Source organism: Marmota flaviventris, chromosome 9 (assembly GCF_047511675.1).
Source record: "Marmota flaviventris isolate mMarFla1 chromosome 9, mMarFla1.hap1, whole genome shotgun sequence".
Taxonomy (NCBI): domain Eukaryota; kingdom Metazoa; phylum Chordata; class Mammalia; order Rodentia; family Sciuridae; genus Marmota; species Marmota flaviventris.
In genome coordinates, this window is record NC_092506.1 from 23,105,271 (window position 1) to 23,117,582 (window position 12,312).

General features: G+C 35.7%; 1 protein-coding gene across 5 annotated transcripts in view; it reads right to left on the reverse strand.

Annotated features, from left to right (window-relative positions):
* Ttc17 (tetratricopeptide repeat domain 17) overlaps nt 1-12,312 on the reverse strand; it is a 108,079-nt gene that overhangs the window by 88,498 nt on the left and 7,269 nt on the right. For 4 of the 5 annotated variants that reach the window (XM_071616296.1, XM_027936442.3, XM_071616294.1 and 1 more), the window contains exon 2: nt 3,807-3,896. In XM_071616296.1, the coding sequence (XP_071472397.1) occupies nt 3,807-3,896 (90 nt within the window). Of the gene's footprint in view, nt 1-3,806; nt 3,897-4,477; nt 4,496-12,312 lie in introns of those variants that run through there. The other variant, XM_071616295.1, reaches the window with a different exon arrangement.

Below are 12,312 nucleotides of genomic sequence, written 5' to 3' on the forward strand. Positions count from 1 at the left end.
TGGAAAAAACAGATAGATGCTGCAATGTCAGCATGGGGCCTGGCTTATGGATCAGAGCCACATGGTACAGGGCCCTGATAGGCCTCTGAATGACCATTTAGCATGACCTTATTTTTTGGACTGTTAATTAATATTTTTTGTCATTAATTTTTTGGGCTGTTACTAAAAAGAACAGAACCTATGGTCAGTTTCCAATTATTCCTCCCACTCTACCCTTTTCCTAGAGGTGTGACACCCTACCTCACAGACTTTAGGCTTGGCCATCTGATTTGCTTTGGTCAATGGAATTTGAGTAGAGAAGTTGTATGTGATATCTCAGGAGGAACATCATCAAGGCTTACACTGTTTGGTTGTTCTTCCCTGAGAATCCACTTTCCTTCATGAGAACAGCTGTGACATTTTGAGGCTGGATTTGTGTTAAGTATATCTATTATGTATACCACATAGCTGGATAGAATAAGAAATCCAATCAGACAATCTGAGTTTTAATTAGTGGGTTTAATCTGTTTACATATATTGTAATTGCTGGTCTCTTTGAATTTATCTTGACCATATTATTTCTGCTCATCATTCTTTTTCTCTAGTGTGACTGACTTTTTTAGAACTTGGAGGCTATTCTTCCACTGTCTTTTGGTATCTAAGAAGTCCACATAGTCAGCATTACTTTGTGGATGATCTGTTTTATGTAGTCTCCTGGTTTATCTGTCAGTGAGTAACAGATTTATATCTTTAGCTCAGTCCTTTCCCCTTGAGCCTACAATTGAAGAACCAACTCCCAGCAGTATCTATACTTAGATACTAACAGATCTCTCGAACTTAACATATCAAAGCCAAACTCCTCCCCAATCCTGTACCTCCCTCAACATCTCTCAGTTAAGGTCAACTTCATTCTTGCAATCACTCAGGTCAAAAACCCTTGAGTATTCTTTCATCCCTTCCATCTGTCTCATCTTTCCAATTACTCCATGACTATCCTCAGTGTCTAGAAGTTTTGTAACTGTTTCCAGGTTCCATCCAGTTCCAAAATCTAGGATCAGATCTCACAGTTGTGAATGATTTTTTAGCCATCAGAGTTTGCTTTTGTCTTTCTGTGACTTCTTCCAGACTATTTCTATAAGCAGAATGGCTCAACTCATCTCCAAGCAGTGAACATAGTTCTGTTCCTTCATCTTACATCAATATGGCCTCTTCAACTTCACAGAGCTCAGGTACCTGACACCATAGCCTACTCCCAGCCTTGGAGTCCAGTAGGCTTGTCTGTACTGTTAGCCAAATTTCCAATTTAGTGTTTTTATTCATTTTTGCTTCATGGAGATTGCTTATATTGATTTTAAAGCCTGGATGTATTTTAAGCATTTTTCCTGTGCATTTTTACTAACTTAGTGAATGGTATCCCTTCCACCAAATATCCTAATTAAAAATTTCTATTTCTAATGTATCATAATGCCTACCATAAGAGAGCAATGAACATATATAGGGTGTTTATGTATTTCAAAATAAAAACTACTTTTTGAACCATCACATCTTTCTGGACATTATGTTTAAATAAAAATAAGATTAGGCTTCTAAGCATGAAGCCCTAGAAATATACTTAGAATTAAAAAAAAATCAACTTATTCATATTTATACGTAATAAATCTACTAGGTCAAGATGAAAGACTATTTTAAGAATTTTGAGGTGTGTTGAAGTGTTCTAATTCTATAAATATATATATTCTGGTGGTGCTGGGCATAAAACCCAAGGCCTCATGCACACCAGGCAAGTGCTCTACCAGTGAGCTATATCCCTAGTCCCTTATTCTACAAATGTTCTTAAAATACTACTATCTACATAGAGCTGGTTAATATGAGCCAGAAGTTCTTCCTTCTTCATTCACATAAATTTAAAAAAATATATTTCTAACTAGTCGTACTAATACAAACGTTGATAGATAAACCAGTCCAAATTCATGTAAGTGAAACTCAGGACACTTCTGTAACTAGAATGAAAATATTGACCTCGTTTAACAGATAAGCCAGCATCAGTCAAGAGATACAGCTTTGTCTCTGGTTCTGTCATATCTTGCTTTGTGAACCCAAGCAGTTCACTGCCTTTAGGACTAACAGTTTCCTTCCCTCTAAAATCATGATGATCCTGTGATTCCTCATTTACTCTGGTTGTATTCTTCTTACTATTTATTCCTAATAGTTTTTCTAACTCTCATTTGGAAATTTGTTTTACTTTTTCTACACTTTATAGTTTCCTTAAAATTTAGGTTCAATTTATACTGCAATTTTTAAAAAGCAGAGATTTTTATAGGAAAAAGTTTTTCAAATAAGTATTATGAAGCAAAATCAGTTTATGGGAATCAAAGAGAAAGGTAAAACTCATGCTTGATTTGTTTATTAAATAAAAAGATCAGAATTTATAGAATATATTAAGCTTTAAGCTTTCAGGGTACACAGTGATTAAGGCTTTTTCACCATAACCCTAAGAACACATCACAGCAAGAGTAGTTTTTATTATCTGGGAACGAACAAAATTAAACCTTTTAGATTATTAAAATCTTTTTTTCCCTTTTCATATTTCACCCAAACTCTTCTTGTAAGAATATCATCAGAGCTAGGTGCAGTGGCATATACCTGTAATCCCAGCAGCTCCGGAGGCTGAGGCAGGCAGTTCAAACCCAGCCGTAGCAAATTAGCAAGGCCCTAAGCAACTCAGTGAGACTCTGTCTCTAAATAAAATACTAAAAAGGGCTGGGGATGTGGCTCAGTGGTTAAATGAGTTTAATTGCCTGTCAAGAGTCAGCCATGGGCTATGTGTGTGAGCTGTGAGCATTTGAATGCATAAGTGAACTGGGCTGCTCTGTTTGGGCTGTGCACAAATGTGTCCTTTTCACTTGCTCTGCCTTTGATTCCACACAGCACCCGAGATGGGTGTAGCTTTCCAAGATGTCAGTCAATCTGCTGACAGCAAGACATCAGGAAGCTAGACTTAACCCCCTGAAACCTGACCCCTTGCCTTATCTGGAAAGAACATTTCATTAAACCTCCCTTTGGGTGCTCACCCTAGAAAAATAAAGAATACAGGTGCAAGCTCTCTCTTTTTCCAATGGACCCTTAAGGTCGAGAACCATCCCTGATTCCTGCAAGCAGAACGTATTTCTGTGTTACATGCTTATTTCTCTATTTTTTAAAAATATTGGTGCAGCCAGCTCTTGTGAACCCAGCTCAGGCCACCAGCCCAGCTAGCTGGCAATAATCCCTGGTACCAAAAAAAAAAAAAAAAAAAAAGGATATCATTAGTATATCCTCTTCATATCTGAAGGAAAAACTTCATCATAAAAATTATGTTCAAGGATAAATGAGTTAGCTGGGCACAGTGGCCGGCACATGCCTATAATCTCAGTGATTCAGGAGGCTGAGGCAGGAGAATCACAAGTTCAAGGACGGTCACGGCAACTTAGAGAGACCATGTCTCAAACTTATTAAAAAAAAAAAAAAAAAATTGAACCCAGGGGGACTGAACTATATCCCCTACATCTGGGTCAAGTCCCTCTGGGTTCAATCCCCAATACTGGAAGGAACAAAAGGGATAAAAGAATCAGGCATATATCCACACTATTGTTCTTACTATTGCTCAAATGCCACTTATACAAGATGATTAATAAATGAATGTGATATAAAGGTGGTATATTCCTGCAAAAGTCAGAAGGAAAATCAGGCTTAAAAAACAATATCCTTTAGCTTTTCTTTGAATACAGTAATAGCTCCTGTGAGATGCAACAAGTCTCAGCTGCTTATCACATGTGCAATTGCCTCACCTCCAATTCTTTGAGGTAGTTAACTGTTGTTTCTTGTCTCATTAATATGACTAAGTCATGGGGATGCTTCAAGTTCATCGGTGAATCCACCTGTAAATAAGCAATAAATAAGTAAATAAAATTCACATTTTGCTAATGACTAGATTAATAGTTGCCTTTAATACAACCTAAATCATTATTCAATCATCATTACAATTAAAGTTAGTTGCTCAGTATTTTGAAAGTGATCATTTGTAGGGCTGGGGGATGTAGCTTAGCGATAGAACACATGTTTAGCATGAACGAATCCCTGAGTTCAATTATCAGCACTCCCCCCACAAAAAGTGATCACATGCAAATTTTAGCAAAGGGAATAAGATGTGCAAAGGTTGTCCCTTGAACTCGAACTTGAAATAGTATGAATCAGAGGTAAATATTCTAGCTTGATAGGTCATGTAAGGATTATTCAAGAAAAGAAATATTTGGCAATGAATGATAAAGTAATTTCCTTAAAAGATGTTTCATGCCTGTAATAACAAAAAAGAGACTATCTCGTTTTGATAGTACATTCCATAACTGAATCAGTTTGGAAGCAATAAAATGAAAATATTAAAAGCACCTATTTTTGAAGGCTATTTGTAGAAGTCATAAATCAAAGAAAATTTAAGATAACCTTCAGATTTATTACTTACAAATCATGTTTCCTGGATCAACAGATCAAGAGACTATGTTGTTGAAGATGTAGAAGAAGTGAATTCTCATATACTGATAGAAGGCTTATAAATTTATTCTTGATTGGAGGATTGTTTCACAACATATATCAAAATGATAAAAATGCAGTCTTTAATTTAGCAAAACAAACTCTTAAGAAACTAACCTAATACGTTCTTAAACAAAGATATATTAATGGTCATATCTTTATTATTAATTGATATATCCATTAATATATCACAACAACATATTTAGTTGCCAAAATAACACACAAAAAAAACCTAATTCCAACACCAAAGGAATAAAGAGACCCATGGTCCAATGGAATGCAATACAGGAGAAAATGTAAACATTATATAGCCCATAGCCAGGATATAAAAGAGCTTTATATAAGGAAGTCAAAGAAAGTCTACTCACTTTGCAACATTGCCCAGACCTCAAGAGACAGCTATTTACTACATAATTCCATAGGTACTGTGTGTATGTGTGTACGCACACAGGCTTGTGTATTCATTCCGTTCCACTTCCACCGCAGTGCCCTGGGCCTCACGTATACCAGGTAAACACTCTACCATAGAGCTACTTCTCCAGTTCTGTAGATATTTGAAAACAAGGTTTTGGGGCGTGGGTGGGTGGATGGGGGAAGTAAGTAGGGGAGAAGAAAGGAATATGGAAGTATGTCATTTCCATTTCAAAATTCCTAACCATTCCGTTTATCTGATGTTTAAAGAATGACAAAAAGAATGAAAGAATAATACAAATGAAGATTTAGAGAAATATTTAAAGAATAATTCCAGTTTTAGGTTAAAAAATTACTAGGCTACCAGGTGTGGTGGCACATGCCTGTAATCCCAGAGACTTTGGGGCCTGAGGCACGAAGATAGCAAGTTTGAGGCCAGCCTCAGCAAATTAGCAAGGCCCTAAGCAATTTAGCCAGACCCTGTCTCAAGATAAAATAAAAGGGCTGGGGATGTGGCTCAGCCTGGGTTCAATCCCTAATACCAAAAAAAAAAAAAAAAAAAAAGTTACTATGTAATCAGCATTTTATCATGTTCATATCAAATTTTCATTCTTTTTTTTGGTCCAGGGATTGAACCCAGGGCACTCAAATACTGAGCCACATCCCCAGATATTTCTTTACATTTTATTTAGAGACAGAGTCTCACTAAGTTGCTTAGGGCCTCACTAAATTGCTGAGGCTGGCTTTGAACTTTGATTCTCCTGCCTCAACCTCCTGGGCTGCTGAGATTACAGGTGTGTACCATAGTGCTAGGCAAGGGTCTAGCCAACTTTCAATTGTGAGGAAGTACTTTTCATTCCCTTAAAGTTTTTAGTTCATCATGCTATAGTGTTTATAGCAGCTAGAGGAGACATAAAGATAAAATTATTAGAAGGGAAGGGACAGCTGTGTTTCTCTTTTTGAAGTGACAACAAATGGTATGGACCTTTGCCAGATAAAGGCTTAGCAAAGGAAGATTTATAATCTGACATATATTTTTATTGGGGTAACTTCAAGTTCTTAAATTTTAAGATGTTATGATAATTATCTTTGGCAAATGTCAACTTGAATTTCTCTCCTTTTGAACCTCTCTTCTCTGAAGATTATAAAAAAGGGCATGTTTGACAGTTTTGTAAATAACATCTATTCACAATAAATGTTTATTAAATCTCTATACGCAAGGTCCACAGGGAGTCAATATTTGGGGTCTGTGTATTCCTATTACATACAATGTGTAAAGGAATGGCAATGCCTTTAAAATTTTTTTGTTTTAATAGTGGCTATTGTAAGCCCAGGAGCAAAATGTGACAGGCACTAGAAAAAGGCAAATTACAAAGGGTCTTAAGGCTAACACAAAATCTCAAAGCATTTTATGGGTTATTCATAAAGGACAAACAACCTTACAAATTTCCTATTACTGCATAGCACAATAAATGTTGCTTATAATGACCTGGATCATAAAAAAAGTAGAATTATTTTCATCTTCTCTACTTAAGAAGGTAATAAATAAGATTTATTCTCTAAGACTTAAAGGTAAACAAAATTTCACTGTTACTATAGAAATACTTTAGTAAGGAAAATGACAAAGTATACATGGCAATTCAATTTTCTTTTCCTTTGAATACATTATATAAATATATGCATTCAATTATTAACAAAGGTACTGATAAAAGTACACTTCCAATCTGGAGCCCTATCTTGGTGTTCAGTAAATGCATGTAAGAGATGGAAATATCACTACATAAAGGTGATTATTTCATTGCCTACCTAGTAAGATAAATGGCGAATGTTTTAAACTTAAAATAAACCAATCTAAGGCTATAAATATTTTTGATATTCTATTAAAACAAATTTGAGTCAATCACTTTTCAATGATCCTTTATGAAAGGAAATTGAACATTTATACTGTAACTTTAATTCAAGCCCTCTTACACAACTTGTTTTTCATATACACTGAACATTCTTATGTTATTTTTTAAAAAATAGTATTCATTTGAGGATATGAAAGCAACATGGGAAATTCTTCTCCCAATAGCAGTTTGAAACTGACAAATGAAATATGTTTTACTCATTTAAAAATTCTTCCCATTGAGTTATAAACTAGGAACAGAATATTTTAAATCAAATGTTCGGATTTTTAGATTATTTAAATATAAAACAGTATTATGGCCAACAAATTAAAATCTTCAAAGCCACCAAGATTTTAGCTCTATATAAAATCTGAAATGATCCTGCTTATTGGATAGCTGCAGCTTCTATCAACCAGTATACATAACCCCCTGCAAAAGCACCTGTCTTGCTTCCTTCCTCACACAGGATGCCCTGCTCAGTGGATTTCTTTCCCTTGGTCAGGGATGCTAAAGCAAGGTCAAAGTTCTAAAGAGACTCTGAACTCAAAGAGGTTTTTTTTTTTTTTTGAGATGCTCGAGACAGCCATCTTGAATTCACAGGGGCCTAAGAAAGAAGTAGAGACTGAAAAACATCCTTGTTATATGGTTAATGCCCTGGTTCAAACTGTTATCTGTAGTACTTAGTCTGTCCAAACACTTCAATGAAAACTTTACCATTAAAAAAGCATTGATGCTGGGCTGGAAGTGTAGCTCAGTGGGAGAAGCATGCAGAAGGCACTGGGTTCATTCCTAGTATGTGTGCACAAACACACAGGGTTGATGCTGTTTCTAAATCTCTGCTTAATTTTTTAAGGCCTAGGGCCCATGGTGGCTTTTCAAGAATCTCTGTGTTTTTGCACCTGCTGCTTCCTTTACCTGGAACACACTTCTATTCTTAGGCTTCTGCAAAAGGCCAAACGACTTGGCTCAAATGACATTTCTTTGTGAAGCCACCCTTCTCTTTGAATTCCCACAGTACTTTATATATACTTGTGTAACAGCATGTATTATACTGTTTAATTACTATGTCTATCTCTAAAAAAAAAAAAAAGTCTACCTAGTCCTCTTCCTTCTCTCAATATATAAAGTGCTTTGGGTAAATGTCAGGCACTTAGTACATTATAGACTGATGACGGTGTCTGATGCCACATTTGTTTGATATTCCATTCCTAAGGCATGGATTATCATTCACTGATGACTACTTGGAAAGGAAGTGAAGTGGCTAAACCATCAGGGGTCAGAAACAAAATATGTCATTGACTGTATGGCTTATGACTAGTCGAAGCAAATCACCTTTCTTGCCTGGATTTCTGTTTCCTGATTTATAAGCTGAGGAGACCCAATCAAATGACTCCTAAAGTTCCCTTAATTTTCAAGTCTTACATCTTATAAAAGATTTAACATTCTCATTAAAGTATCAAATCTTTACTAGCCTGACCTATACCCCTGAAGTAATTCAAATAATAAATTCTTCCTTGCTCTGGGCAGGGACGATTTCCAAAGCAGCAGTTAAAAGCCTCTTTTAAAATGTCAATTTGTCAAATTAAGCCAAGGCTCCAATTAGTAGTGGCTATTTCTGAGCAGTTAAGTTGTTCATTGTATCACAGGCAAAGTTAGCTCTATCCTGTGGCACTCAATTCTAACAACATTCAACTTAAAAAGTATTTTTTTTTTCTGAACATAAGCTATATATCACTATGAAGACAAACAATATAGATGATATCAAGAAAAAAATAAAAATTAATTGAAATCTTACCTTCAAATATATCTGCTATCAGATAAATATCATGTCAGGATAACTTCTACACAGACATATACATAGAGCTATGTAGATATTTTTACAAAAATGGGAACGTATTATATTATATTGTATCCTCTCCCCCACCCCTCTCCATACTTTGTATCATACTTCTCTCCCAAAAAATGATGTGATCATTTTTAGTGTTAATATTAAAGTTTTTGCCAGGTTCCTGCTAGCAAAAATTATAGTGTTTCAGTTATTCTCTTTTTAAAAACAATACTATGATAAATATTCTTTCACATAAATTACTTGGATATCTGTCTGATTACTTCATTCTTTGAAAGAGAACTACTGGTAAAAGTAACTGCACTTTAAATTTACATATTTTTCTCCAGGCTGTTTGAATCAACTTAAATTCCTATTGATAGTCACTGTGTTTCTTTGCATCTTTAGGAACCCAGGAATAAGGGGGAATATATTTCCATCTATTTGTTGGTCTCATGTGCTGTTTTTTATGAGAACAACCTTTCTCACTGCCTCTTTTGAACTCCATATGAGGGTTTATACACTGTATTTTAGAAATGTGGTTTCCAGTTGAGGAACTCTAGGTGATTACTCTTCTTGTTTGTGTTCTCTGACTTTTCTTTTTTTTTTCCCTTTTTTTTAAAGAGAGAGAGAGAGAGAGAGAGAATTTATATATATATATATATATATATATATATATATATATATATATATATATATATATATTTATTAATTAATTAGTTTTCAGTGGACACAACATCTTTGTTTGTATGTGGTGCTGAGGATCGAACCCGGGCCGCATGCATGCCAGGCGAGCGCGCTACCGCTTGAGCCACATCCCCAGCCCGTTCTCTGACTTTTCAATAGTGAACATGTATTACTTAAAAAAACTATATATAATTTATAATTTCTTTTTTTTAAAGTGCCATCTACATATCATATTGTTCACATGAAACTTTTTTAAGTTTTTAATTTCATCTTATGTTAAAAGAACTGTAATGACAAGTATAAGTTGAAGTCAAGGGACAAGACTATGCATGTACTACAAGAGTTATATATTCTGTATTCATACAGAAAAAGTGTATTCTATCATGTATTCATAAAGAAAAGGTGCCTCTCACAAGCCTGGGCCCAGGAAGAATACCCCCCAAATGCAAAATTAGAGCCAAGAGCCAAGGAACATGGGCAGCCTCTAGCCACTAGAAAAGGCAAGGGAATGGACTCTCCTGGAGCCTCCAGAGGGTGTGCAGCAAGGCTGTTCTCTTGACTGTAGCCAGTGAGACATGAGTTGGACTTCAAACCTACATAGCTGTAAGATAATAAATTTGGGTTGTTTTAAGCCACTAAGTTTGTGGTAATTTCTTACAGCAGCAATACACTAATACAAGCACCCATAAGTACTAGACACAATGAGAGACATCATGGTGATAAAAAAAAAAAAAATTCTCAAGGTGTGGGCTTGAGAATTCTTAGTCAGATGGGTTAGTCAAATATTTGAAAAGGAGTACTAAAACCAGTACCAGAAGTTGGACCTGTTACTCAGGTGGTAGCAAACTCAATGGCCTGGGAATTACTCTGCTCTTTCATGCTGGAAATCACTACTGTAAAAAAACAGACAACTGAATACAGCTCAACTTGATTACTCATCAAAACATTCATAGTATCAACTATCGGAGGAAAAGAGACAGTACGACTAATATCTTTTACTGCAATACCAAGAAGTGTAAAGTCAACATTAAGGTTTAATTTTTCTATGAAGTAAAGAAAACCAAATGAAGGTCCTTTTGTTCATACTGCTACTGATGGCCACAGCACTGTCTAGCTAAGGACACAGAGGGAATAATTGGCTTTTAACTAAATTCAGATTATGAACAAAGGTTTTACATATCCCAAATACTACTGATACAGTCCTTTATGAGGACAATTTTGAAATATCTAAGAAAATTTAACATAATGCATTCTTTGAGTAATGTAATTCCATTTCTAAGCATTCATCTTACTTACATATTCATAGATGCATACAAAGTACATACATGAACATGTTCACTTACTGCATCATTGTTTATAACATTTAAAATCTGGAATGTAATCGTCCAAATGTCTGTCACTATGTGGGTTGTCAAAAACATTACAGAATCTCCATATGACAGCATACAACCAGACTTAAAGAGGCAAATTTTTATTTCTATTAAGGACAGATATATAGTGTTATTATGAAGCAACTAAAGGCTATTTGTCAAACTATTCCCAGTTCCCAATGTGTGTTTAAAAAAGGGAGTTTATAAAAGTATTTACAAATATATAGAGATTTTTAGGAAAAACAAAAAAGAAACATTCACTATAACTGTGTTTAGGAACTGCTTTACAACTCTTGTTAAGAGATAACATGTTCTTAGAGAAGATTTAGGTTGACCAGGCCTCATATTTGTAACTGGGAGAAAAAAGAGTTAGCTTATCATCTTTAAAGCAAACACAGAACTACTAAAATGATGGTGGCCCTTCAGTATGCTGGTGTATGTAAGAGTTAGTACAGGTGTAAATAATTGCTTGAACAGGCATATATTTTCTCTCACTTATTCAATATTTCCTGAGTATATACCATGTTTCAGGCCTGTTTTAAGCATCAGGGTTATTCCCCAAAGAAAATAAAAGTTGCTGCCATTATAGAGAAGAGGAAGGAACAAGAACAAAGGTCCAAAGGATAAAATGAGCTTGTTGTTTTAAGAATTTCCTGAAGGGTGGGATGGCTGAAACACAGCACACAAAACAAGAAGGAACGTGGTATCTGAGGCTGGAGAGGTGGTCAGGGGTCAGGGATAGCTGCCAGTTCTTTTAGGGCCTGTAGACCATAGCGAAAACTCTAGATTTTAATTTTCAAGTGTGATGGGAAACCACTAAAGGTGTTCTGATGTCCTTTGCTTCCCTCTTCTTCAAAGGGAATGTCATGACCAGGGTATAGCTGTTTTTTTTTTTTAAATCACTTTGGCTGCTTTAGGGAAAACAGATGGGAAAAAGTAGAAGCAAGGAGGCCAGTTATGAAGCTACAGTGTAGGATCAAGAGAGAGATGGAGCTAATCCAGATTAGGGTTTAGAAGAGAAGTAGACAGACATGGCTGGATTCAGGATGCATTTAGGAAGTAAAGTCCACATATTTGTGTTGGTGTGGGTATAAAAGGAGGGAGAAAGAATAGTCAAGGAAGACATCAATATGTTGGGCCTGAGCAATTTGGTGAATGGGAGAAGAACAGGTTTGGTGGGATGGAAATGAAGAGTTTAGGACAATTGTACCTGTGGTGTCTATGAGACAGCAACATGGAGATGCCCAGCAGGCAGTTTGTGAGTCTGGAGTTAAGGGAAAGGTCCAGATTACAGATAAGACTTGGGAGTCCTCAGAATACAGTTTTTTTTTTTTTTAACCCCTCATGCAAGAGATCATCTGAAGAGCACATGTACAGAGGGAGAAAAGAGGCACACCAATGTTTAAGACTCGTCATGAAAAGGAATTCAGCAGAAGAGCATGAGAAGTCAGGGCAGAGATTTGGAAGAAAATTCAGGAGTGTATGTCCTGGCAACCATGTAAGAAAATCATTTGGTTGGTAAAGTCCAAGAAAATGCTGGGCTGCTGAGAGGTTAAGTAAAATTACCGAGTACAGAGTTGGGCAA